The sequence below is a fragment of the Heptranchias perlo genome, chromosome 43 (genome assembly GCF_035084215.1).
Source record: "Heptranchias perlo isolate sHepPer1 chromosome 43, sHepPer1.hap1, whole genome shotgun sequence".
NCBI classification, from domain to species: Eukaryota; Metazoa; Chordata; class Chondrichthyes; order Hexanchiformes; family Hexanchidae; genus Heptranchias; species Heptranchias perlo.
Window position 1 is genome coordinate 3,154,747 of NC_090367.1, and position 27,995 is coordinate 3,182,741.

The following is a 27,995-nucleotide window of genomic DNA, read 5'->3' on the forward strand; positions in this document are numbered from 1 at the left end:
GCGCGCGGAAGCCAGTACGAGAGGAGGAGGAGGAGGGGGTGAAGGTGGTGTTATTGAGCCGGCGGCGGCGGCTCTGAGTGTGGGGTGGGCTTCGGTGTGAGCCCCCGGGGGGGGGGCCCGAGTCGAAGGCCCCTTGCACCTGTACCTGGCACCGTGAGTATTGTTTGAGGTGACGAGTGCCGGTGTGTGAGGCCGCCTGCCTCAGGACGAGCCGTCGAATTGGCTTCAAAAAAAAAAGACACTCGGGCTTCGGGGCTGTTTCCCCGCTCTGTGCAGGGAAAAGCAGCGCCTGGACCAGGCCCTTCTCACCACAGCGGGGACATCCCAGCTCGAAGTGTCCAGAATTATCAGTGGTGGTGGGTGGTGGGTTTGTTTTTGATTTAAAAGCAAATGCGGCGGGAAACTTGTCGGGTTTTCAGCCTGTTGGGCTCTTTGACAGCCAGTCCTCTCCACCGACCAGTGTTTCCAGCTCTTTCATTGCCTCAGATTTGCAGTACTTTTGCTTCTTGTTGTTTTTAAAAACTATTTTTCGCTGGTGGCCGAGTGACCAGAACCGCCTTTCTGTTTTCAGTTCAAATTTTAAAAAAGAAACAGCAGATGCTGGAAACCTATTTTGTCTGTGTTTTATTTCAGATTTCCAGCATCTGCAGTATTCTGTTTTAATTTCAAACCTAATCACCAAGGTTTTCTATGTTTTGCCACCTTCTTGCTTTTTCCATAATCCTCCCACTGCTTTAGCTGTGTTTGTTTCTTTATTGCGTCTGTCCATTGTTGACTTGAAATTGTTCATACTTTGTGGGGTTTTTTTTTTCCCTTTGCCATTTCTATTAATGTGCTTGTTTGTCTCTTCAATTCTGAATAAGGGGTATGAGTCAGATGCTGACTGACCCGTGTGTTTTCCAGTTGTTTTTGTTTCAGCTTTCCAGCATTTGCAGCATCTTGCTTTTTATTTAAAAAAAATAATAACTTTCACTGGTTCCTGAGTCAATAACGAAGGTCACCAAAGGATCAATATTTGAAGAAGAAAAATTTCAACAGGGTGTGGGAAATGGGACTACATCGACAGCTCTTTGAGAGCCAGCACAAGCACAACAGCGACCTTATGTGCTGTCAGATTCTGTGTTTTAATCAATAACTTGCAGTTGTATAGTACCTTGTGTTTCTCTAACGTGCCAATGAATTTTGTGCACCATGAATTACTTTGTGATGTGCAATGACTGTTGGTATGTAGATGAATGAGGCAGCCATTTTTGCAGACCAGATTCTACAAACTGAAGGAACCTGCATGGGTCAGCTAATTGTTTGCGGTGTTGATTGACCAGGAGAGCCCCATGATTGTCTTCCAGTGGTGCCATAGCAGCTTTAACATCCGCCTGAACGGGCAATTGCTTTAACACCCCATCTGAAGGACGGCACCTCATAGTGCAGCATTCCACTCCCTTGAGTGGCAAATTAGTTTATGGGCTTATTTATAATAAAAAATCTGGAAAAACACAACAGCATCTGAAAAAAGACTGGTTGATATTTTGCAGAGGGACCTTTTATTAAAAGTGATGAAGGATCCACTTAAAATGTTGACCTGTTTTTTTGCTCTTCAGATAGTGACTGGCCTATTGTGTAATTACAGCATTGGCATATTTTCTTTTACCTTCATGTGTTTAAATTAGGTTTTCAGATCAGTCCCAATTCTTTTGTGATTGCACATTTAACATTTCTCAGATGTTTATGGCTCACTACTAATGCTCTATGGCTGTGAGGACTTTTGTGGTTTTGTTGGCATTGGGGTTACTCACTCTGATTCATCCTTGCCTGGAAAAATGCTTATCTGACCATCTGCAATCGATTTTCTGGCTTTTAACGAGGTGTTAGGAAGAAAACTCCAGAATGTGGAGTTAACTGTTAGTGGAGCAAAAATCCCCCGTTTCAAATGTTACCTTTTTTTTAAAGTTAAGTTTGTCAAATCTTTAGCTACTCTTACTTTCCTGGAACACCATGAGATTTACATATCTGCAATCAAAAGCACTTAAACAAATGAATCTCCATCCAGCGAAAGGCAGTGGAGACCAACAATTGTGTGCTATTGGAGTGGCAAAACCCTGTGTTTGGCTGGTAAATGTGTTTGAGCTGCATCAGTATGTTTCTGTTCTGACAAACGCATGATAGGAGTGCCGGACTCAGCATCAATTGTCTGCCTGTTGCGAGCAATTGTGTCATGATGTGACGTTCCCAGGTCCATCTGATAGACTCTTGTCTGACATACCTGCCCAGAGACTAGAACAAGAGTGAGTGCAGCACGTATAGATCACTTTGGAATAGTTCTTTCTCCACTGCATCTCACTGGTGCCTAAAGATTAAAACTTATTTTAATGGAAAATGCTGGAAAAACTCAGCAAGTAACATAGGAACAGGAGTAGGCCAATCAGCCCCTTGTGCCTGCTCTGCCATTTGATAAGATCATGGCTGATCTGTGATCTAACTCCATATACCTGCCTTTGGCCCATATCCCTTAATACCTTTGGTTGCCAAAAAGCTATCTATCTCAGATTTAAATTGAGCAATTGAGCTAGTATCAATTGCCGTTTGCGGAAGAGAGAGTTCCAAACTTCTACCACCCTTTGTGTGTAGAAATATTTTCTAATCTCGCTCCTGAAAGGTCTGGCTCTAATTTTTAGACTGTGCCCCCTACTCCTAAAATCCCCAACCAGCGGAAATAGTTTCTCTCTATCCACCCTATCCGTTCCCCTTAATATCTTATAAACTTCGATCAGATCACCCCTTAACCTTCAAAACTCTAGAGAATACAACCCCAATTTGTGTAATCTCTCCTCGTAACTTAACCCTTGAAGTCCGGGTATCATTCTAGTAAACCTACGCTGCACTCCCTCCAAGGCCAATATGTCCTTCCGAAGGTGCGGTGCCCAGAACTGCTCACAGTGCTCCAGGTGCGGTCTAACCAGGGTTTTGTATAGCTAAGTGAGGCAGCTTCTGTGGAGAAAGAAACAGAGTTAACATTTCAGGTCAAAGACCTTTTGTCTTTAGGTCTTTGTCTCCTTTCCAAGGCTGGGGCACTGATATATGATTGGTGTTTTTAATTTCTACTGTTCTTCATTCTCTTCCCTGCCCTGTGACATGCAGCATCTGTGGTGGTGAGCCTGAACGTTGCATTTCAGCAGCAGCAGGATGAATGTATTTAAAACCTAAGTTTTCAAACAGGACTGCCTGGAGATCTTGGGGGCGACTCTGCAAGATCTTCAGGTTTCTCTTTTTTGTTCTGGACATGCCAGTGGGTGACTTAGCTCAAAACGGTCTGTAGCAGAGGGTGCCACAGCTTGTTGACTTGCTCTCCTCAAAAAGAGTGGCTTTTGTTGGAAAGAATGGGCTAGGGAGACCAATTGTAAGCTACCGCCAGAGCATAAAAGAACACTCTTTAAACGTCACAGTAAACCACTCAGCTCTCAGCCGGAGATTTAGGAATCACGGATAGATCCAGCGTGACTGGGATTGATGACTAGGAAATGAGCAGCTCTGCTCGCTCGTCGAATATGAGGCTGATGTGGTCGGTTGGAGGGGAGGCATTTGACGACTTGGAAACTCAAAATATCAGATCTCCCCAAAGCTGCAGGAAGGGAATTCCAAGGAGGAATCATGAAGCTTCCTTAAAGCTATAGTATAACAGGAGGCAGAGGAGAAGTGATTTGTGCTTGGAGTAATGGTGAGATCTCAGCTTGGTCACATGAAGCTTTCTGATCAATGGAGACCACAGAATGTTCACACCTGGCCTGACTATCATTTTTTCTTAATCCCTAAAGACTATCTTTTCATTTTCCCCCTTTTCACTTCCTCCAGGTCAAAGATCAGCGTTTCAATATAAATAATACTTCTATTTAAATAGAGTGAAGAATGTTGCATCTTATCGCATTCAAATGTTTCATAGAATCAGACAGCACAGGAGGATGACATTCGGCCCATCGTGCCTGTGCCGGCTCTTTGAAAGAGCTATCCAATTAGTCCCACTCCCCTGCTCTTTCCCCATAGTCCTGCAAATTTCTTTCCTTTTCAAGTAACTTCTCTTTTGAAAGATACTATTGAATCTTCATCCACCACCACCCTTTCAGGCAGTGCATTCCAGATCATCACAACTCACTGCGTTTCCTCCTTGTTGCCCCCCTCCCTGGATTTCTTTGCCCATTATCTTAAATCTGTGTCCTGTGGTTACTGACCCATCTGCCACTGGAAACAGTTTTTCCTTATTTACTCTGTCAAAACCCCCTCATAATTTTGAACATTTCTATTAAATCTCCCCTTCTCCTTCTCTGCTCGAAGGAGAACAGCCCCAACTTCTCCAAGCTCTCCGCATAACTGAAGTCCCTCATCCCAGGTACCATTCTGGTAAATCTCTTCTACACCCCCTACAAGGCCTTGACATCCTTCCTAAAGTGTGATGCCCAGAATTGGTAAGTGCTTTGCACGTTGAGTTACTTTTGGAAGTGTCAGGTCTGTTATGTAGGAAAATGTAGCCATTCTGCATCAGAAACAACGATGAGATCGTTTCTACTTTTAGGTGGTTTTAGTTGTGAGGAATGTTGAAGAGGACACTGGTAGAACTCACTGGTCTTCAAACAGTGCCATGGGATCTTTAACGTCCACCTCAATTGACTGGAACAGGCAGATGGGACCTTTTGATCACTCCAGGAGAATTGGACTTTAGTCTATTCGAGCATTATGTTTAAAGTACCCCCCGCACTTGAGACCAATGTCTCCACTCTAATGCACTTACTATCTTTCTATCTTGCTTGCAAGCCACTCAGTTGTAACGTGGCATTGGCAGACGTGGGTTCCCTACATTGTGTGCCCCTGCTTTCGATAGTGACACTGGGCAGTTGGCAAATGGAGACTGGGCACTTCCCTGCAGGAGGACAGGGGGGACGAAAATGTAGATCTATTAGCTTTTTTTTCCCCCCCTGGGGAACAAAACAAAGGGTAAGCTTTGAACCCCAGCTTAATCAGTTTCTTACAGCCAGGTATGGCTCAGAGGCGCACGGAGCAGTAAGTCTGATGGGAACCGTTGATGAAGGGGACTGTACAATAAGTTGCATTGCTTGAGTGAATTCTGTGCATGCAGAGATCCAAAACAGTTAACTTCGTACAATAACAGAAGCTAATTAATGCCTTTTTAGGGAGTGAGGTATTGAATCCCTCATTTTGATGCAAGCATGTTTCTGAGCGGGTTTCTTTCTGTTCCAGATGGAGCCAAGTGAGACAAGAAATGTGCTGGAATTGTCTGGAGGTTCTCAGCGGGGCAGTGTGTCCTCGTCGGTGGCTAGGCGTGAGTCTCTTGCACGGTTCTCTCAAAACCAGTTTCTGCTTAACATGCATGTGCTAGAGTGAGAGGAAGGGCCTTTTGTTGAAAGTAATGTTGATTCTAGCTCCCCTTATGACTCGGTTGGTAAATGCAGCACGTTTCGGGGCCAGCACATTCACGGATCAACATCCAGTCTGCACTGAGCTAGCAGTGAGGCCAGAATGTAGTAGGCACCACCGTTGCCTGATGTGTCTGAGCAAGGGAGAGGAATATCAACCAGTGTTTCTACTCTCTATTGCTATCCAGTGACTGCGGCTGGAAAGTGTGTGTGTGGGGGGGGGGGGGGGGGTTGGTTGTGTTGCACTTCCACAGTTGAATAGCCTGCCGACACAGTACATGTGAAAAATGGCCACTTGGACCAAGGTACCAGGTCAGAATCTTTAGAAGCGGTGGGGAGAGAAAATAATCGAACTCTATTTCTGTTGCACAGTTACATTATTGCATTAAACAGTCATAAAATAAAATAAAACCAGCTGTTGGCAGTTAAAGATTAAGAAATAGAAAATGCTTTAGCAGGTGAGATAGAATAAACAGGAGTAGTATGGGGCGATCAGTATAATCTCTGTTCCAGAACCATAGTTTTATTAGCAGCAAGGTTAAAAACAACCAGGAAACTTTGTATGCCTATCTCACCTCTGTGCGGGTGTGTGCGTATTTAAGATTCTCAGTCCAGGTTCCTGCATAATTTTCATCGTGTGACTGTGTTTTTGTTTCTCAACAAAATGATTTGTGTTTTTCAGTTAACCTTTTTTATTCCCCCCCCTGCTTTTCCCAGACCCTGAGGTACTGGTTTACCTGGTGAACGACTCAGTCATTCAGCTCTCTGTGGAGACTCTGACGTCCCTCACAGCAGGGGAGCTCGGCAGGACTGTTCGCGAAGCACTGCAGTTACCTGATCAGGCTCAAGAGGTTTTCTCGTTTTGGCTCATTTCGCCATTCCTAGGTGAGTCTGTGCAGTCTTTGACCCTGCTGATTGGGGACCTCGGCTTGTGGTATAATAAATACGTTTGCCATTTTTAAAAAAAGTGCTGGAAGAGATTTTAAAAAGATAATTGGAATGAATGCTTCGGTGCAAAGTACCGGGGACTGTGCGTTGCAGTATTTTGGACACAGGCCTTTTACCTTGGGCACCTGGCTTCAAGTTCAGTCCAGAGTGATGGGAGGAAAGCCTCCTCTATCTGCTGGCTGGACGGGATGAAGTAGTTTTGGGTGGGTCTCAATCCAGTTCTTAGTAGGCACTTCACAGAACAGCCCCCAATTTGGTACTAAACTGATAATCTGACTCAGACACCACAGGTCTAGGAAATGGGGAAAATGTTGTGTGGGTGGTGGAGGGGCCATTTTTCTGAGGTTGGGGTTGAGCCACCTTGCTGGGGCAGTGTTGAGGGATCTATACCTGACCCAGGGGTGCTCGCTGCTGACACTGGGTGCCTGAAGTAGAAAAGTGTTCCATTCCTCAACGCTAATGTCCCTCACCTCGGTGAGTGCCTTGTGCTGTAACGGACTCTGCAGTGACTCGTGCTCTTCGGGCTGTTCAGCCCAGTATTAGGAACAAGGATCAGTGTCACACTCAAACAGAACAAATGTGTTTAATGGACGTAGGCCTTGTGGGTTAATCTCCCACTCTCCTCCTCCCCCTGCCTTGTGACCAGAAGACAGGTGATCCTCAAAGTTTACGTGCTACTGACATTAGGCAGTAGGTCCTTGCTGACCACAATTGCTGTTGATTTTGTCATTCTTCCAGCCTGTGTTTTGAAGCATTTTTTTTTTCGTTTTGTAAAACAGCCTCCTGAAATATACGTGATTAGGATTCAGCCCCCTCCTCAAAGATGGGTTTCAAAATCGGGATTAAGCCTGGAAGCGCACGATTTGGCAAACTACAGTGTGGTGCGTGCAGCCTCTTTCTCTTGCAGGGAGCACTTAATTCTCTGTCTGCAAGCCGGCAGCATCGGCAGAGGGCACACCTTCAGTCACCATGTACAGACAGCTCGTGTAGTTCCACAGGGTGGGGAGGGGCTGGATACAGGTGGCTGAGCTCTGTTTGCCCATGTCGATTAAAAACAGTGTAGTGTCCACTTTTCCGTGTTGGCCTACACCTGATATTGAGGATAGTCCAGAGCCAGAAACATAAAAACAGCTTTTGAGAACTCCCTGTACGCAATGTTGTGCATCTGTGGTTGCCTTGATATTGCCTTTGCTTTGAATCTCTTTCCTCCTCTTCCCCCCACCCCCCCCCCCCCCCCCCAAAACACTGCAGATGATGCACATTCAGAACACCGGCAATCCCTTGCAGGCAATGAAACTGTAGTATAAATGGGGTATAGCCATTGGCCAGTCTTGCCGTCCCTAAGATGGATCCCCTTTACTAAACCTTTTCCCCTAACTTATAAGGTGGTGGACATAGCACACATTCGGTGTGGGCAGGGAATTTGTACTTCATGCCTCAAGCATTCCATACACTGAGCTTCTCTCGCTGTGCAGCCGAGTTCTCCAGAGATTCTACAAATACATAAAGGGCAAAAGAGTAACTAGGGAGAGAGTAGGGCCTCTGAAGGATCAACAAGGTCATCTATGTGCGGAACCACAAGAGATGGGTGAGATCCTGAATGAATATTTCACATCGGTATTTACGGTTGAGAAAGGCATGGATGTTAGGGAACTTGGGGAAATAAATAGTGATGTCTTGAGGAGTGTACATATTACAGGTGCTGGAAGTCTTAACGCGCATCAAGGTAGATAAATCTCCGGGACCTGATGAAATGTATCCCAGGACGTTATGGGAGATTAGGGAGGAAATTGCGGGTCCCCTAGCAGAGATATTTGAATCATCGACAGCTACAGGTGAGGTGCCTGAAGATTGGAGGGTAGCAAATGTTATGCCTTTGTTTAAGAAGGGCGGCAGGGAAAAGCCTGGGAACTACAGACCGGTGAGCCTGACATCTGTAGTGGGTAAGTTGTTAGAGGGTATTCTGAGAGACAGGATCTACAGGCATTTGGAGAGGCAGGGACTGATTAGGAACAGTCAGCATGGTTTTGTGAGAGGAAAATCATGTCTCACAAATTTGATTGAGTTTTTTGAAGGGGTAACCAAGAAGATAGATGAGGGCTGTGCAGTAGACGTGGTCTACATGGACTTCAGCAAAGCCTTTGACAAGGTACCGCATGGTAGGTTGTTACATAAGGTTAAATCTCACGGGATCCAAGGTGAGGTAGCCAATTGGATACAAAATTGGACAGAAGACAGGGTGGTTGTAGAGGGTTGTTTTTCAAACTGGAGGCCTGTGACCAGCGGTGTGCCTCAGGGATCAGTGCTGGGTCCGCTGTTATTTGTTATTTATATTAATGATTTGGATGAGAATTTAGGAGGCATGGTTAGTAAGTTTGCAGATGACACCAAGATTGGTGGCATTGTGGACAGTGAAGAAGGTTATCTAGGATTGCAACGGGATCTTGATAAATTGGGCCAGTGGGCCGATGAATGGCAGATGGAGTTTAATTTAGATAAATGTGAGGTGATGCATTTTGGTAGATCGAATCGGGCCATGACCTACTCCGTTAATGGTAGGGCGTTGGGGAGAGTTATAGAACAAAGAGATCTAGGAGTACAGGTTCATAGCTCCTTGAAAGTGGAGTCACAGGTGGATAGGGTGGTGAAGAAGGCATTCAGCATGCTTGGTTTCATTGGTCAGAACATTGAATACAGGAGTTGGGATGTCTTGTTGAAGTTGTACAAGATATTGGTAAGGCCACACTTGGAATACTGTGTACAGTTCTGGTCACCCTATTATAGAAAGGATATTATTAAACTAGAAAGAGTGCAGAAAAGATTTACTAGGATGCTACCGGGACTTGATGGTTTGACTTATAGGGAGAGGTTGGATAGACTGAGACTTTTTTCCCTGGAGAGTAGGAGATTTAGGGGTGATCTTATAGAAGTCTATAAAATAATGAGGGGCATAGATAAGGTAGATAGTCAAAATCTTTTCCCAAAGGTAGGGGAGTCCATAACAAGGGAGCATAGATTTAAGGTGAGAGGGGAGAGATACAAAAGGGTCCAGAGGGGCAATTTTTTCACTCAAAGGGTGGTGAGTGTCTGGAACGAGCTGCCAGAGGCAGTAGTAGAGGTGGGTACAATTTTGTCTTTTAAAAAGCATTTGGATAGTTACATGGTTAAGAAGGGTATAGAGGGATATGGGCCAAGTGCAGGCAATTGGGACTAGCTTAGTGGTATAAACTGGGCGACATGGACATGTTGGGCCGAAGGGCCTGTTTCCATGTTGTAAACTTCTAAGGTTATATTTCTAGGTAATAGAATCAAACTCTGTGATTCATCCTTGCGATGAAATATTAAACCAAGTCTGTTCCAGGGAGTTCTGACGCCTCGGCCAATGTTGCTCCCTCGATCAACAACACTAAAGAAACACATTATCCAGTCATTCATTGCATTACTGTTTGTGGGGTGTTGCTGGCACAGAATTACTGCCCTGCATTTGCCTCTTTAACAGTCACTGCAGTTCAAAAAAAATAATTGTTTGAATCATTGAGTCATATGAAATGTGATCTATAAATGGAAGTATTATTATAGGGAACGAAACAAATGACAGGAAGGCTCCTCTCAAGCCTGATCTGTGTAAATATGCTGAATACTAAATTTCTTGGTTGTGAACAAATCTCACATAAAATAATGCACCCTCAGGGTTTCAGTGTCCAAAATGACTACACCCACAGACGCTTAAATACCATGGATTTGGCTGTGCACAATGACAGCATTGTGCGTCTTTCTTTCAAAATCATCGTGCGACAGGCGCCAAAAAGACATTGCCAAGGCCTTCCGGCTGTAACGTAAGATCTCATTTTCCCATGATTTTGAAGATTACGTTCTTGTCATTAATAGGGTTGAAGTGTTTTGTTAGCCACTTAAGGTGCATCTCTGGTTACTTGGCTGGAGTGAAGTCTAATTTCACACACTGATACGGTAACCATGGCCTCACTGTCTGAGTCTCCACATACAATCGGTTCTGAACAGCCCCCTGAGTAACTGAGACCCACGTTTCTCCTGTACGTATTAGTACCAAGACAGACAGCTTTTCCGAAGGGAAATGTAGGCTTTAGAAGTTCAGTAAAGGAGGTTAGATGATTGTGGAGGTACCGGTACTGTCAAATGCTAACATTAGGCCTATGGTGCACGGGAACAGTAAAAATTACTGCGTCCGTTCTGACCATAGACATAGAAGCATTGCAGCACGGTGAAGAGCAGCCGCAAAGATTTGGAGGGCTGAGTTATGAGGAAAGATTGGAGAGATCCAGGCTTTTCAGCCTTGAAAGGAGTTTTCTGAGAGGCGATCTTAGAGATATCTAAGATAGTAAAGGCAATGGAAAAGGTAAATCTGTAGTCCTTCAAATTAAGTAATGCGTAGGACAAGGGGCCACAGGTTCAAACTAGTAAAATTAACTTTAGGACTGGTATTGGAAAGTTTCTCTTAGTGATCAGCAACACAATGGGCTTCTGGATAGAGTAGTTGAGCTGCAAACCCTAAGATTGTTTGAGAACCATTTGGATGCTGAAATGAGAGAGAGAGAGGGGGCACTTTAGGATCATCACGGATGACCGAACTAAGATGGGCCAAATGGCCTTTCTCATCAGTAATTATCTTGTGAAAAGCCAAGAACATGAAAAGGCCATTCAGCCCACCAAGTCTTGTCGCTTGGTATTCCAGCTGTCCCAGCTTAGAGCATAACTGTCGACTTCACCCCCCCCCAACCCTGGAAGACCGTGTTTCTGATTACTCCAGATGTTTACCACTTTGTGTGAGCATGTTCCTTCTGATGTGGCAGAGATCAAAATGGTCCCAAGCTTTGTAAGAGGTGGAAATCTTTTAGTACTAAGTGGTCATTTCTGAAGTTGCTTTTGGCCCCTCTTTCTCTCTGACCTCTCTCCCCACCCACCACCCCCCAAACCTCGGTCAGTACATGCACTGTGTGGAACTAAGCCATTCAGCCCAAAAGCTTGAGTTTTAATCCTTGGGCCGTGCTGAGTCTGCAGTGTTCAAGTGGGGCTCTAGAATCGGCCTTTCTGCCCCGGATTAGGTTGTGGAACAATCAACCAAGGCTCTCGACTCTGATCACTTCTGGAAAGTGTAAGTGTGGATGTAGGGCGAGGACAGAATCGCACCTTCAGAATAGCCTGGCAACGCTCACCGGGCTCGAGCGCAAAGACTGACCACAGAGGGTGACTGCTACCAATTGAACCGTACCCAAGAATGAATCTACACCTGCAGCAGAGAAGGGGGCGAAAATTGGATGGCAGAGACGGAACTAAATAAATCACGGCCAGTGCCTGTCTCAACTGTATCGTGTTCGGTGGGGGGAGGTGGTAAGAGAGAGGATGGGAAAGTGGATTTTTGAATAAATATTTTTAGAAGGAAAAATCAAACCATTTGCAAACGACTGGGAAGAGTGGAGAGATCTTAAACCCAGGGAGGAGTAGTTTGGGGGCCGAGAGGAACTGAAGGACAAACTGAGAGCAGAATGTTGAACATTCTCCGCTCATGATTCTCCACGTAATGTTCCCCTAATTTGACATGTTTTACTTATTCACAGAGCTGCAGCTGAAACCGAAGCACCTTCCGTACAAGCTCAGCAGGCAGTGGCCGGACCTCCTTTACCGCTTCACCAAGTGTTCTGCTGATGACATCGTTCACGGTGAGTGTTGCGCCGGTCGAAAACTTTCGTGATAATTTCTAGGGACAGGAAATGGCTGTTGGACCCAACGAGTGTCAATCTCGCCTGCTCACCATATTCTTCAATTCCTTCTCTCTCCAGAAATGCATCTAATTGTCTCTTGACCCCATTTTACAGTGAAACCTGTAAATTATGGACTCCTTGGGGAACTGGCATCAGCTGTCTCTTTTTTTTTTGCAGGTGTCCTTAATTTCAAAATGGTCTATTGTATGTACTGGAAAAAAAAATTTCATTAGTGCAAGCATTCAATCCCAGAAATAGAGCAGTTTCTCTGCCGCTATGGATGCTGGGTAAAGAGCTCCCCATTCCACAAAAGGTGTTTCTTTCCCTAAACCTGCTGACGCGCGTACCCTGTGTTTTAAGTTGTAAAAGGGCTTGGTGCATTGAAGGCTGTTCGTAATTTACGAGTGGCTGTGGTTTCACAGAGCCTCTTATGTTCTTATGCATGGTAAAATATACAAGAAATAGGAGCAGGCGCAGGCATAGGCCACACGGCCCCTTGAGCCTGCTTCCGCCATTCAATAAGATCATGGCTGATCTTTGACCTCCTCTCCACTTTCCTGCCTTATTCCCATGTCCCTTGATTCCCTTAGTGTCCAAGTATCCATCGATCTCAGTTTTGAATATACTCAACGACTGAGCATCCACAGCCCTCTGGGGTAGAGAATTCCAAAGATTCACAACCCTCTGAGCGAAGAAATTCCTCCTCATCTCAGTCCTAAATGGCAGAAGCCTTATCCCGAGACTATGACCTCGAGTGCTAGACTTTCCAGCCAGGGGAAACAACCTCTCAGCATCTACCCTTTCAAGCCCTCTCAGAATTTTAGACATTTCAATAATATCACCTCTCATTCTTCTAAACTCTAGGCCCATTCTAGTCAGTCTCTCCTCACAGGACAGCTCTCTCATCCCAGGAACCAATCTAGTGAACCTTTGTTGCACCCCCGCTAAGGCAAGTATATCCTTCCTTGGGTAAGGAGACCCAAACTGTACACAGTACTCCAGGTGTGGTCTCACCAGAGCCCTATATAATTGCAGCAAGGCCTCCTTACTCTTATACCTCCCAAACCCATGACCTCTACGACCTAGAAGGGCAAGGCCAGCAGGCACATGGGAACACCGTCACCTGCACATTCCCCTCCAAGTCACACACCATCCTGACTTGGAAATATATCGGCTGTTCCTTCATCGTCGCTGGGCTAAAATCCTGGAACTCCCTTCCTAGCAGCACTGTGGGAGAACCTTCACCACACGGACCGCAGCGGTTCAAGAAGGCGACTCACCACCACCTTCTCAAGGGCAATTAGGAATGGGCAATAAATGCCGGCCTTGCCAGCGATGCCCACATCCCATGAACGAATAAAAAAAATACTCCAACCCCCTTACAGTAAAGGCTAACATACCATATGCAAGTTATTTGGCGGTCTCAGTAAGTGTCTGTTTATACAAGTTTCACTGTATATAGTCTGCTGCAAAGTGCTTCCCTGATCTTGGCAGGTCTTGCAGCTGCGCTCCATTTAGTTCTTGACCCAGAGTCCAAACACATGTATTTCCAACAGGACTCACTGCAGAGTGATTGTTTTCTTCCATTTCCTCCTCCCTCCCCCCCCCCCCCCCCCCCACACTTAGCCTAAGGGTGCTGAGACTAATTGCAGGACAGACTAGGATTGCACCCAAGACCTCCTTGTCCGTCTTGCTGGTACAATTGCCCACTGGCTCCTTAAGGGAACTCCAGCCTGAATTTTCGTTGTGCCTTGCCGGTCTGTGGTAGCACGTGAGCTTGTACTTGGTTCTGTATCCTGGGAGGCAATGAACAGAGGTTGGGCGTTTGGGGCACAGGACGGGAAAATTACCTTGGACAGTCAGTTGGGGAACGTCATTATAAAAGCCCAGGTGCTTGTATCCAGCCATCGTTTCAGCTGCTGTATACCTTACAAGTCATCCCGAAGGATTGCCGATCGCCTGTGCTGGTTTAGCACTCCGTAGTGTTGCAGACAAATCTTCCGCTGCATTGCTCTATATTGCTGTTTCATCATAAATCGGGAGGCATGTGCAGTGTACTGGATGCGTGTGTGTGAATACTGAGCAGGGAAGAGAAATGCAGTTAATGTGAATAAATCAGCATCAGAACAGTGCTGGATGATTTTATTCGGAGAGTGCAAAGTGTGTGAATAATTGGAACAGAAGAGTAAAGACATTTTGCCTCTGGTTATCTTTGTCCCCAGTGGCTGTTGAATCCTGTGTGGAGCTGAGGCAAACGGACTACGAAAGTCCCTGATTTATTCCTTGGCCTGAGCAGAGTTAACTGACCTCAGCCTGGGTGACGCTACATTGGTCTTGGCACCTTTTTGAGCTAGGAAAGGGAGATATCAGCCAGGGTTCGTGGCTGGACAGTGACTGTTGATGGGTGTGTGGATGTTGGCTGAGGACACGATCGAGCTCACTATTAGGGGCCTCCCCCTCGCCACCAAATGGTCTTGGCTCGGCCGTGAAACACGTCCACCTGGGCGAGGTGATGATGCCTTGGCCGTGTCTTATCGCTAGTTCAATTTCTGTTTTAATAATCTCTGTCTCTGACAGATGAACCATCACTGCAGTATCGGAAGAATGTGTTCTTCCCCAAAGGCAAGGAGTTACAGGTGGGTTCTGACACAACTTTTGTATCCTGGACGCTGTGATTTCATAGTCTCAGTAATAACTGAAGCCACATAACCTAGGGCGTTCGGCTAGAAGCTGTAGCTGCTTTGTAGAGGCCCATGATAAAGGAGGGGGGGGGATGGTGTAATATATAGCGTGATCTCCCTTCTGTTGGCTACATTCAGTGCAAACCCTCCAACCTATTTGGAACCTATAGCCACGTTTCAGTCTACAATGCTATATGAATGTACTGTCAACTTAAGATCACCTCCTGTAAAATAAACATAGGGAGTAAGCCCCCTACATTTGGAATCAATTACACACTGGCGACCAGCAATGTTAGAGACCTGGAATGGAATATATCCAAGGGTTATTACATTCCTGAGGTTGCAATTATTTTTTTAAATAATGTAAAACGGCTTTTATGAGTACTATCTCCCTCCTAGTAAGCATCAGTGCCAGTCTCGCTACTAATTGCTGATAAAGATTCTGTGGGTCAAATTGTCACAATGCCTGTGTTTTAAAAGCATTCCCTTCTCTTTCTCCTCTCCATTCCCTCCACAACCAAGTTCCTGGTTTAAACAAATAAAAACTGAAAATGTTGGAAACACTCAGCAAGTCAGGCAGCATCCGCGGAGAAAGAAACAGAGTTAAAGTTTCAGGCCGATGACCCTTCGTCGGAACTGGGTTTCGGTCATCAACCTGAAACGTTAACTCTGTTTCTTTCTCCGCGGATGCTGCCTGACTTGCTGAGTATTTCCAGCGTTTTCTGTTTTTATTTCAGATTCCCAGCGTCCGCGGTATTTTTGCTTTTGGATTTTCCTGGTTAAACAGATTGAGGGGTGAACGCTTGCTTGTTGAAATTTCAGATTGAGGATGAGGGTATCCTTCGATTGTTGTACGAAGAGGCCAAATTTAATATTCTGGAGGGCCGGTACCCCTACGACCTAGAGGATTGCCACCAACTGGGTGCCCTCGCTTGTCGAATCGAGCTCGGCCCCTTCGACCAGGATCAGCACAATCAGGCATTCCTCAGGTGAGGGTAACGTCGATGCTAAAGCAGCAGGCAGAGCAGAGTCAAGTCCTGTCTTTCAAAAAATTATAAAACTCAGTTGGAAATGCATTTACATTTTGCTTTCATTAATTGCACTCCCTGTGCAAAGTACTTTTGAAATGTTTTGACATGAGGTGTAATAAGGTAATTGAACCTTTTTAATAAATTCAAGACTGACTGAGCCATTAGCAGGTCCCCCTGGGTTAACCTGTTCTGTGAAACGTTTTCAGGGAGAAACTTGACTCGTTCCTCCCCACTCACCTGTGCAAGAAGCACGGCGGGTTCCTGGCAGCGTTCCGACCCCGAGGAGCCAAGCAGCGCGGCTACGAAGAGGGTCTTCTGGAGGCCTACAGGCAGCTGGTGGACGATGCAGCCTGTGAAGAGTCGGAGGCACTGAAGCTGCACTACAGGGGGTATCTGCAAAAGTGTCACCTGCTGCAGTACTATGCGTAAGATGTGGGCGGGGAGCGGTCCTAATGAGAGAAAATCAAAACTGAGAGTGTAAAGAATTTAAAAGGGTTGTGAGATCAAAATCACTGCAACTGATTGGTAAACCACTGACCAATAGCAATGGGAATGATGGAAGAGAGTGGGATGGTTTGTTAACAATCATCTCTGCCCTAGCCCAGGACGAATGGAATATCTCCACCCTCCTGTAGGGGCCCAGTATGAACCTATAATGGGATCCAAGTTCCAGGTGGATGTGTCTTGATAGCCGGATGCTGGTCTATGCTCAATTAGCTGATCTTGACTATGGCAGTATTGGTGTCAGGGAGGAGGGGGAAACCAGGGCCCTTCCTGGTGAGCGTGCACGACATTGGGTGAGGTCAGGGTTGGACTTGGCGGTGTTGCCCTCCATTATCAATTAGCCCACCAACCCTTGCTGTCTTGGCTCAGACATGCAGACTGTCCCCTTGAGCAAGTTACCCCATTCCTGCTGGTGGTTGGAGCCTGTGCAGCTGCACTGAAGCATGAGTCAGGAGAGGAGAAAATATTTTATAATTTGAAAAGTGAGGTTATGGTTGAATTGCTGATGCCATCTCATCTACTTAATGTGGGGCAGTGAGTATACAGAAAGTTATGCTTCATAGTGATGCAGCACAAAATCAAATTCCCAGTCTCAGTCTCCTTTCTTTCTCTCTCTTTCTTTCTTTCTCTCTCTTTCTTTCTTTCTTTCTTCCTTTCTCTCCTTTCTCTCCTTTCTCTCCTTTCTTTCTCCTTTCTCTCCTTTCTTTCTCCTTTCTCTCCTTTCTTTCTCCTTTCTCTCCTTTCTTTCTCCTTTCTCTCCTTTCTTTCTCCTTTCTCTCCTTTCTTTCTCCTTTCTCTCCTTTCTTTCTCCTTTCTCTCCTTTCTTTCTCCTTTCTCTCCTTTCTTTCTCCTTTCTCTCCTTTCTTTCTCCTTTCTCTCCTTTCTTTCTCCTTTCTCTCCTTTCTTTCTCCTTTCTCTCCTTTCTTTCTCCTTTCTCTCTCTTCTTTCTCCTTTCTCTTCTTTCTCCTCTTTCTCTCTTTCTCTCGGGAAGAGAACATAGATTGCGGAATACAGCTCAGTCTTTCAGATACCAGTCCCATTCCTTGAAGGAATGAGAACTTGGAGCAATCGGTCAATCCTGTCCCTTCCACAGGCCACACGCGCACTCTATTGTGGTCACATGAGAATGTAAGAGAAAGTCAAGGATGAGGAAAGGCCCACTTAGTCCCTCTAGTACCTCGACTACCCCCACATGGCCTCCAACTGTATGTTGAAGCCCCGGCCATTTCATCCTGAGGAAAAGTTCCGCAAATGGCTTCCTGCCAATTATACCTTCTCCCGAGGTAAATAGAGTAAAATTCTGGATTCCCTGCGCTTTTAGTTGTGTCTCCCTTAGAGCAGGATTTAAACCAGTGTTACTAACCTTTTATTAAGGGCCGCAGTGCCTTGCTGCAGGTCCCTTTTCAGATGCTCCAACATGCTATATTATGCAATGATGTGACAGAGGTCTGCCCACAGCTCCCTCTGGCAAGATTGGGGAGTTACCAGGCCTCTTTGTGTTTCCCCTATGGATGCAGGGGTATCCCAGCCTCCCAGTAGCATTCCTTTGCTATTAGTTATTGGAAAGCTAGATAAGAGGCAACAGCTGATAGCTGGTCAGGCTGTGAATAGGGACACATGGACTAGCAAGTCTGATTGACATGGGTAAGGGGCCTTGGGCTACATTATAAGTACTGTGGCTTTCAAAGTTTGGCACCTTCCCTCTAAGAGGAGAATAGTATACCCTGCATTATTTGTCCTTGACTGGTTGCCTGCCTTCACGTATTTCTGGGGTCCCAGTAGTTCCCGAATCCTCGTGGGGCTCTGCGTGTGCTTTGGCTGGAGTTCTAATGGTGTGTAAGTGGTTTGCTCCGTTGCCCTGCACTGCTCTTACCCTTTGACTCTTGTGGTTTCAGCTCTGCAATGTTCACAGGGGAGATTGACAAACCTGTGCAGAACTTTCTGCAGCGGAATGGGCGAAAGCTGGTAACCATAGCAATCAGCCTGGAGGGTGTGTCTGTCATGGACTGTAAGGAAAAGGTAACATTTAGTGTTATTCCAGCAGTTTGAATTGTCACCCTACTGTTTCGGGGGGTGGGGGGGGGGAAAGAAATAGACATGGGGCACTATGGTGTCACCTCAGAAATGGTCCACTTGCCTCAGTGCCATGTGATCCAATCCACCCAGGCTAATATCACTAAAATTTCTAATAGGAACAAATTTAGACATAAAATTGCCGATAATTAATTAGTCAATCACACCCTGCTGCCACAAGGGCATAGCCAGTGTGAGAAATGCAAATATTGCACTGCTGCACTGCCGATACTGTTGAGGTTGGGGTTGAGGCATGTTGCTGGGACAATGCAGATTGAGCTTAATGATGGTGCCGTACCTGCCCTGGGAGTGTTTGATGGGACAGTGTAGAGGGAGCTTTACTCTGTATCTAACCCGTGCTGTACCTGCCCTGGGAGTGTTTGACGGGACAGTGTAGAGGGAGCTTTACTCTGTATCTAACCCGTGCTGTACCTGCCCTGGGAGTGTTTGATGGGACAGTGTAGAGGGAGCTTTACTCTCTTTTTATTAGCTCATGGGATGTGGGTCTCGCTGGCGAGGCCGGCATTTATTGCCCATCCCTAATTGCCCTTGAGAAGGTGATGGTGAGTCACCTCCTTGAACCGCTGCAGTCCGTGTGGTGAAGGTTCTCCCAAAGTGCCGTTAGGAAGGGAGTTCCAGGATTTTGACCCAGCGACGATGAAGGAACGGCGATATATTTCCAAGTCGGGATGGTGTGACTTGGAGGGGAACGTGCAGGTGGTGGTGTTCCTGTGTGCCTGCTGCCCTTGTCCTTCTAGGTGGTAGAGGTCGCGGGTTTGGGAGGTGCTGTCGAAGAAACCTTGGCGAGTTGCTGCAGTCCATCCTATGGATGGTACACACTGCAGCCACAGTGCGCCGGTGGTGAAGGGAGTGTATGTTTAGGGTGGTGGATGGGGTGCCAATCTAACCCATGCTGTACCTGCCCCGGGAGTATTTGATGGGACAGTGTAGAAGGATAAAAGAATTGCTTATAAGTGGTGTTTCCCTAATATTGACATTCTTTAACTTTTTATGGGAATAGTATTTGCTATTCATTTTTCCTTCTGCCCCCACCCACCCCTAGCCTTGAAATAAGATGCAGTTTTTGGTGTAATCCATTGCCAAATAGAGGGTGGTGGAAAAACTGTGTTGGGGCTTATGGTGGGGTGCAGTGAAATATGTTAAAGCAACAGTTCAAACCTGGATCCCACTTCCGTTAAAGTTTCTCATGTACTTCATTTGTCTGGAGAGACTGGAGAAGCTGGGGTTGCTCTCCCCCTTAGAGCAGAGAAGGTTGAGAGGAAATTTGATTGGTTCTCGACACTTCTGCCAACGGAATCAGCTTCTTTCTATCTATACTCGTGATTTTGAAAACCTGAGGACATAGATTGAAGGTGATTGGCAAAAGAACCAAAGGCGACATGAGGAAAAACTTTTTTATGCAGCGAGTGATTATGATCTGGAATGCGCTGCCTGAAAGGGTGGTGGAGGTGGATTCAATTGTGACTTTCAATTGGAGAAAAAAATTTGCAGGGCTACGGGGAAGGGGCAGGGGAGTGGGACTAACTGGATTGCTCTTGCAGTGAGCCGGCATGGGGTCGACTGGCCGAATGGCTGCCTTCTGTGGTGTAACCGTTCTGATTCTACTGCTTGTCTCATAGCCTAGTGGGCGGAGGTATTGCCTAGTGTAATACTAAGCTATACAGACTAGGAAGGACCTTGGTTTGATGCCCCAATATATGCTGAGTTAGGTAGTTGAAAGCTACAGATAGGCTCAGCACTCCTGGTCGACAGAGGGTGGGGGGGTGAAATCAGTCAGAGTTCGTGCTCCTGATCTGTATCCAGTGACGTCTGCTGGAAGTCCACATGTGCAGATGTTGACTGAAGGCAGAATTGGGCTTGGCTGTAGCGACCAAATGCTGCGCTGACACTTGTTGTCAAGATTCATGTTTGCACAGTGGCCGGTTGGAGGGATCCCAGTGCTAATGGAACTGTTTCCAGGGAGAGTCGGTGCCTTCAGGAGAGGAGGGGAGAAAATTGGCATATAAGGCCCTCAAAGCTTTCCGGGGTGGTCCTGGGGTAATGTAAATGTAAATATTGATTGATGCTGATCAATAGAGAGAGTAATCAATACCAAGTCTTCATTTTCACTCTTTCAGTGTGTGCTCTTGGCTCTGTGTTTTCATGAGCTCTCGTGGGAATACACATCCTCGGAGGATGAGGACAGCGAAGGCATCTTGTGGCTGGAATTTGATGGAGAGGAGGGAGGAGCTGTTGTGAATAAGCTTTTGAAGATCTATTCCAAACAGGTACTGAGAAGGTGGCAGCGTTCTCGTTTAAAATAGTCATGGTGTCTCTAGAGCTTATAAACAAGAAGCATTTTCAGAGCCTTTTGCCGGTTGTGTGCTGCTGTAGTGTCTGCTCTCATTTTAAGAAGCAAGCGTGAGCTCCTTGTGAACTCGACAGGTAGTATTGTTTATTTACTGGGAGCTCGAGTTTAGAACATCATATAGAATCAGATATTACAACACAGAAGGAGGCCATTCGGCCCATTGCTCTTGTGCCAGCGTTGAAGGGGAGCCATCTAATCTAATCCCATTTCTCTGTACTTTCCCCATATACTTTTATGTTTTTGAAATGTATGGCCAGTTCTCTTATCTAGTCACTGCCTCGTTATTAAATGGAGAGTGATTTTAAGTCTTGTAATATGTGCTGACCGTAGGTATTGGCGGTAGATCTTAATCTACTGGATGGTCTTAATGTTTGCTTGGTAATTCAAGGACAGCAACTTGACTTCCTCTTGCAGGTGTGTTTCAAGGAAGTGTTGGATACTGTAATGGAGGGTAAGGGGTCTGCTTTCAGGTTGATCAAAAGGACCGCTGTCACTGGTAGCAATAGACTCGCTCCATGGAGGATACCCCTCTTCACCTCACCCTCTCAATAATGCAATGTGTCCATCTCCCTGTGGAGGGAATTCAAAGGGTGCCCCTTGTGGGGTAAGGACCAGGAAGAGAAGGGATGTCCCCCTAGGGCAAGAGAGGGGCAAGGGGGTTTAGGATGCCCCGGTGGCAAGATGACATTTCAGCATACTGGCCCTGAAAGTTGGTGCCTCCTTAACCTGTTCTCAGAACTGCCTCCAACTCCATTGCCTTTACAGTTCACTACTGTTATCTCTGGGGGTTGCCATCTCCTTTTGAATCCAATGACAGAATATTTTTCCAGAGTGCAAACAAATTGGGGTTTAAATTCCTCTGATAAAACACTGACTAACGCAGTCACACGCCGTTACTTTGCCTGACGTTAATCAGTTTTAGAATAAGCACTTTAAATGGTGCACATTTTAAACTTCACATGTTAACCAACGCACTTTCAGAGGAAACTAAACCCTCTTCTCTCATAAACCTGATACCGGTGAAGTGGCCTGTTAACTTGCTGAAGGTCTGCGTCGCAGGTTTGCACTTACCCGGCTTTTAGCCTGACGGCCCTTTTTTTATTTTTAATGTAAACTGGGCTGTGAAAGTCCAGATTTAAAGGAAGATATCAGGAGGTTGGGCTGATTCACAATGATTCAACAGCTGCAAAGCCACCGGGCCTTTGAAATGAAGTTCAGCACCATCACCCAGGAGAGGAGGAGCCAGTCCTGGAAGCAAGAGTCCCAATAAGTACTTATCACTGGGAACCAAGGGCATATTTCCACGCACAGAACCTAATATAAGTATTAGATGTAGAGAAGATGTGGGGGAGACCAAAACTAGGGGCCATAAATATAAGATGGCCACTAATAAATCCAATAGGGAATTCAGGAGAAACTTCTTTACCCAGAGAGTGGTGAGAATGTGGAACTCGCTCCCACATGGAGTAGTTGAGGCGAATAACATAGATGCATTTAAGGGGAAGATAGAGAAGCACACGAGGGAGAAAGGAATAGAAGGATATGCTGATGGGGTGAGATGAAGTAGAGTGAGAGGAGGCTCATATGGAGCATAAACACCAGCATCGATCTGTTGGGCCGAATGGCCTGTTTCTGTGCTGTACATTCTGTGTATTGGGAGTAATGTCCAAGGCACTCGGTCTAGATCTCCCACAGCTGCCAAGGGGGAAGAAACTAAGATGTTGAGAATTGTAAACAATTTTACAACACCAAGTTATAGTCCAGCAATTTTATTTTAAATTCACAAGCTTGGTGTTGTAAAATTGTTTACAATTGTCAACCCCAGTCCATCACTGGCATCTCCACATCAAGATGTTGAGAGACAGAGAATTGAAATAAATATATCCCCTTATACCAGTTGGATTTTGAGGCCAGGTGATAGAAATAATTTGCCTTTTAATATATTTAAACATTGCTTTCGAACCCGTGCCCCTCGCCCACCAGCACTGCCATCTGTCTGCTTTTGGACCTGGCAATCCTGTCTCCACCTGCAACATTAACCTGTCTTTTCTCTCTCCAAGGCTGATTGACCTGCTGTGTGTTTGCAGCATTTCCTGTTTCTAGTTCAGGTTTCCAGCCTTTTGTGTATTTTCTTGTCTTTTAAAAGGAGTGAAGATTTTAAAAGATTTAATTGTTGAGGAGGAGGAAGAATAATCATTGAAATGTCGTTAAATGCAAGAGAATATTTTGACATTAATCCAGCTAAATAGAAACCTGTAATTATCTTAAAATATGTGGACCAACAACTTTGAAATTGTAAAGTTTCAATGTTTTCACACTGTTTATATGCCGTACAGACAGGGTGGGAAGAACCAGTGCCCAAAAGCTTCCAGAATAGCCAAGTAAGGTGAAGGCATGGCCTGGTGTTGAACAGGGCCAGGAAAATCCCAGGCTCAATCCCTAGTCTGTGCTGAGTTAGCTGATCTCAGGCAGACCAGCAGTTAGGATACCAATGGACCTCACTTTCCCTGGGCAAAGGAGGGCCAAATCAGCCAGGGGTCCTGCTCTGGATTGCTAACTGGTGATCCCTGCTGGACTGAGATTTTGTGGCCATCAGGTAAGATCGGGATAGGCTACGATTCCACCCACAGTTGAATAGCCTGCCGCCACTCGCTGTTTAGACTCGCACATGTAGTCGGGCAACCAGTGGCCACGGAAGTGCGGCTGCTTCAGAGTGGGGTGGGGGAGTGATGCTTTGAAATAAATACTTTGTGCGTGTGTGTGTGTGTGTGCAGGCGGAACTGATGAGTGGGATGATCGAGTACTGCATCGACTTCAACACCACCTCCGAGACGCCGCCGGCGCAGGACGCCGTCGTTGCAAGACCGCCGAGACCGAAGGAGCAACGCGGCAAACTGAAGCGGCAGAACAGCGTCGTGTGCAATCGGATCCAGCAACTTTCAACCATCGACTACGTGGAGGAGGGTAGGTGGCCTGCTGACTACCTTTTTGAATATTGGCTGTCGTCGACACTGAACAGTTATTGGAGAGTCGGTGGGTACAAGTCATGGACCAGGGTCACACACTAATTTGTCAAGAAGCCTGACCCTGAGCATGGTCAATCTTGCAGTGTGTTGATAAAGCAGGTCCATGGTATTACCCTCTACAAATGTTGGCTATCTCCGGGATCCCCTGAAAATGCTGGAGATGCCACGGGGGACCTCCTGCAAATGTTGGGATGCTCCCAGGTAGACCCTGAGTGTGTGGAAAACCCATGGTTTGCGGTGCATGGATTTGTTTCTGTCCTACCATTTCCCGACATCAGGTGGTGCTGCTGCATTGTAAAACAGTTCTCCGATCCAGGCAGTGCAAATGGGACGATTGCATCAAAATACCACCCAGCAGAATTTACACCGACTCGTTAATCTGCAAGCAGCCAGAGGAGATTTAACCCCCATAAATGTTTTTGTAGAAAATAAAGTACAACAGAACCCCACAAGACACTTGAGACTAAATAAAATGTAATCATTCATTGACCTCTGAGTAAGATAAGCAATGAATTAGGGCTAACAAAGTTGAGTTACAGGCAGGAGCTGTCAGAAGGGAGAGTACAGTGGCAAGACCTTGTGACCTCCGTGGCAGCCTATTTTCGGCTGACTGTTAATTCAGTGTTAGATTTCTCAATCGTAGTCCATATTAAAGTCCCTTTGAGTCCAACAAGACGACTCCTGTACTTTTGTTCATTAAGTGCGTAATCTGGATATAGGGTTACCTTCAGACTGTGGCAAAGGCCCAGTGCTGCCGTTGGTTAGGAGAGAATTCTCTGCCAGTGGATATTTCAGCATCGTGGGCCGGTGCTGGGTAAAAGCATAATTGTTTATTTTCCGAACTGAGATGAAGGGCCAATGCCCATAGTGCAGGACACCACCGAGAGTGGAAAGAATAGGTGAAAAGACAAAGTAAATCAGGAAGTAGTGGTTAGGTGAGTTTGGGTTTTAAAAGCCTATAGATTTTTGGAGGGATCGGAGGGAGGTAAGGAATCCCTGGGAATTAATGAGTAGCTATGGTACGACGAGTCTTTACTTCAACTCAGCGAGGAGGGAGAGGGTGAAGGATAGTGCATTAGGAGGAAGAGGAAAAGAACATTTCAGGAGGGGCAATAACCACAGCCATGTTGACTTTACAAATGGAGACACTGCCTGATCTGACTGCAGAGTCAGTGTTGTCAGTCATCAGGGAAAACAAGTGTGGAAAGGGCCTTATTCATTTACAAGGATCTGTCTGGTAGTTGTGCAGTGCCAGATTGCTGCTATTAAAGGACCTCTGTAAGCTGTATTTAAAAGCTCCCTCTACTTGCAGGAAAGGGTACTCCATTAATTCAGTTTACTTAACAGGTCCTACAGCATTTAAGTGATTGCACTGGTAGCTTGCAGACCTCTGACATTAACCCCTCACCCCCACCCTTTTCCAGGTGTAACCCTGGCTCAGTATTCATGATGCTGGAGCCGAGTACTCCATATCGATCTTAGGTGTCAGTTGTGGCTCAGTGGGTAGCACTCTCTCCTGAGTCAGAAGGTTGTGGGTTCAAGTCCCACTCCAGAGACTCGAGCCCCATAACCCAGGCCGACACTCCCAGTGCAGTACTGAGGGAGTGCTGCACTGTCGGAGGTGCCGTCTTTCGGATGAGACGTTAAACCGAGGGCCCCGTGTGCCCGATCAGGTAGATGTTAAAGATCCCATGGCCACTATTTTGAAAAAGGAGCAGGGGTGTTCGCCAATATTTATCCCTCAACCAACATCACTAAAACAGGTTATCTGGTCATCACATTGCTGTTTGTGGGATCTTGCTGTGTGCAAATTGGCTGCCGCGTTTCCCTACATTACAACAGTGACCACACTTCAAAAAGTACTTCATTGGCTGTAAAGCGCTTTGGGATGTGCTGAGGTCGTGAAAGGGGCTATATAAATGCAAGTCTCTTTTTTTTGATGATTTTTTTTTCCACTTCCAGGTAAAGAAATCAAACGTGTGAAGCCCAAGAGAGCAGCGTCGTTCTTCACTCGGCAGCTGTCCCAGGGTCCAGCTGCTTACAGCGCCGTGGAAGTCACAGAGACACTGGAGCAGGGCTGAGACAATCCATCGAAACGGACATTTCCACAAAGAAATAATTCCCAAAGAGGACTGGGTGGGAGGGGGGAGGGGGGTGGGGGGGGAGAAAAGCAAGGAAATTGCCAACAGCCCAAAAAATGTTGTGGATTGAGGAGTGTTTGCAGAGATTGAATTATTACACAGCATACCTACTGCTTTGTTTGTAAACCAGCATTTCCAGGAGGGTCCATGAAACAAGATGCCACAGTTATTCAGAGATCCCAATTACCCAGTGTTGAACCCCGGAGTCTTACAGGAATCATGGAAAATATATATATATATATATCTTTTTTTTGTTTATTTAAAAAAAAATGAACTCGATTGTAGAAATGTAGCAATTATACAGTGCAGTGGGATAAACCCTGTCTTTTCATTTCTAGGAGAAATCCAGCCCAGTCTGACTGGGTGATGGCCTCCTCGCTGTGCTGGCTGCGAGTGTCCTGTGCAAAATTAATTTAGGGTGGTCTCATCGCCAAAACTGCACCCAATCTGGCCCTGAAACGACAGTCTGTCTGACCGCATGACTCGCAGGTGGCCGCGCTGGTGCGATAGAGGGGACGCTGTTCTTGAGTGTGGGGTAAAGTGAGTAGTTGAGGCAGAGTAGGGGGGGAGCTTTACCTCTGCGTGTAACCTGCAGCTGGAGCGAAAGTAGAAAATGCAGCATGTTGGTCAACCTGTGGAAAGCGAAAAGATGGTTTGACATTTTGGATGGGACGTCACCAGAATCTGAAATTTTAAACTTTTTTTTTCCCCTCTGGCTGCTGACAGACCTGCTATTTATTTTCAGCATCTGCTTTTATTTCCCATATTTCCCACCTTCTATGGTCTTTTTATCTGTAGAATGTGCTATATCTGTCCTGGATGCCTACGGGGTTGAGGCGGGGTGGGAGGGGGAGGGGGGACAGTGAAGAAGGAAGCTTTACATGCAACAGAAACGCACCCTAAATATTGCAATTAGCTTCTAATGAATGTGAAAAGATAGTAGCTTCTCGTTGATGAGCTTTAAATGCTTCATTACATTCCTGATTGGTTTCTGCTTCCTCTGCAGTGGTGACAGCAAGTGATGTTAAAGGGTGAGCTTGTTCGCCGCTTTCCCGTTCACATCGACATGCAGGGTTTGATCAGAGCCCGGGCGGCATTCTTAAGTCGCGATTTAATTCGTAAATGGCAACGATGCTTCTGGCACGGAGATGGGATCCCTTCCCGTTCTGTGCGACTCAATTGAAAGCTTTTCCCGCGCCACTTAGAAAAAAGTATCAAGGCCTTGAAATGACACCATAGGGTCTGCGAACGTAGAACAGGTTTGTATAAAATTCCTGCCTCTGCTATTTAATCAGACACTAAGAGCTTTAAAAGGTAATGTCATTCCAAGGCCTAAGAGTTTAGTGGGGGCTGGGGAGGGTTAAAGGTCATTATTTCAGTCCGAACAAAATATATTACATTCCTAACACAGTGCCTTCATTGCTTTTAAACTCAACTGCGTAAGGAGTTGTGTCTTTTTCTCTCTCTCTCTCTGTCTCTCTCTTCCTGGAAAAAAAATCTAAATGAATGGAAGTTCGAGACTGCACTGAAATGAATTCATGGCCAAAGGAAGCTGCTGGGTTCGTGCGCCTTTTTCTGTTTCTAATTGCACTACATAAGGTAACTGATTCCAGAATGATAGTGAGTTTAGGAGATTTTCACTTTCTTTTTTTTCTGTGGTTAAACTGCTTTATTTGAATAAACAATTTTGATGTAGTTGCTCCTACTCATTGTTAATGCACAACGTTTCGTAGATTTGCGATATCCGTATGATGTCTTTCTACTAATGTGAATAAAACATTTTTTTTCCCTTCCCCCCCTTTTTTTTTATTTAAACCATTTCTTTTGGATCAGATGTTCTTTCCACGGCCGTTTCTTAATTAGCAAGAATTTCTTGAGGAATATGACAAGCTTGTTCTGAATTGGTCACGGTGCTTTCGGAGACCCTGGTGCCATGCACAGCCTGGGTTATTGAACTTGGCGGTTTTGTGTTGGGTTGTGTAACAGCAGGTGGATGGAACCAATGGAAGCGACGTTGGAATGTTTCTTGAAATCTAACAGTGCTGTTTGCTGGTCACGCAGG

The 27,995-nt window shown here is 45.9% G+C and overlaps 1 protein-coding gene across 2 annotated transcripts; it reads left to right on the top strand.

The window, feature by feature from the left end:
* Window positions 1-27,725, top strand: frmd8 (FERM domain containing 8). Of its 2 annotated transcripts, none has more exons than XM_067975600.1 (11): window positions 1-153; window positions 5,245-5,326; window positions 6,138-6,305; window positions 11,963-12,064; window positions 14,684-14,742; window positions 15,610-15,776; window positions 16,025-16,207; window positions 18,218-18,341; window positions 20,534-20,683; window positions 23,541-23,730; window positions 25,755-27,725. In XM_067975600.1, the coding sequence occupies exons 2-11, from the start codon at window positions 5,245-5,247 to the stop codon at window positions 25,871-25,873; spliced, it is 1,344 nt and encodes a 447-aa protein (XP_067831701.1). In that variant the 5' UTR covers window positions 1-153; the 3' UTR covers window positions 25,874-27,725. The 2 variants fall into 2 exon arrangements, with proteins under 2 accessions (XP_067831701.1, XP_067831700.1); XM_067975599.1 differs by having other exon boundaries at window positions 2-153; window positions 16,025-16,243.
* Window positions 27,726-27,995: the final 270 nt, after the last annotated feature.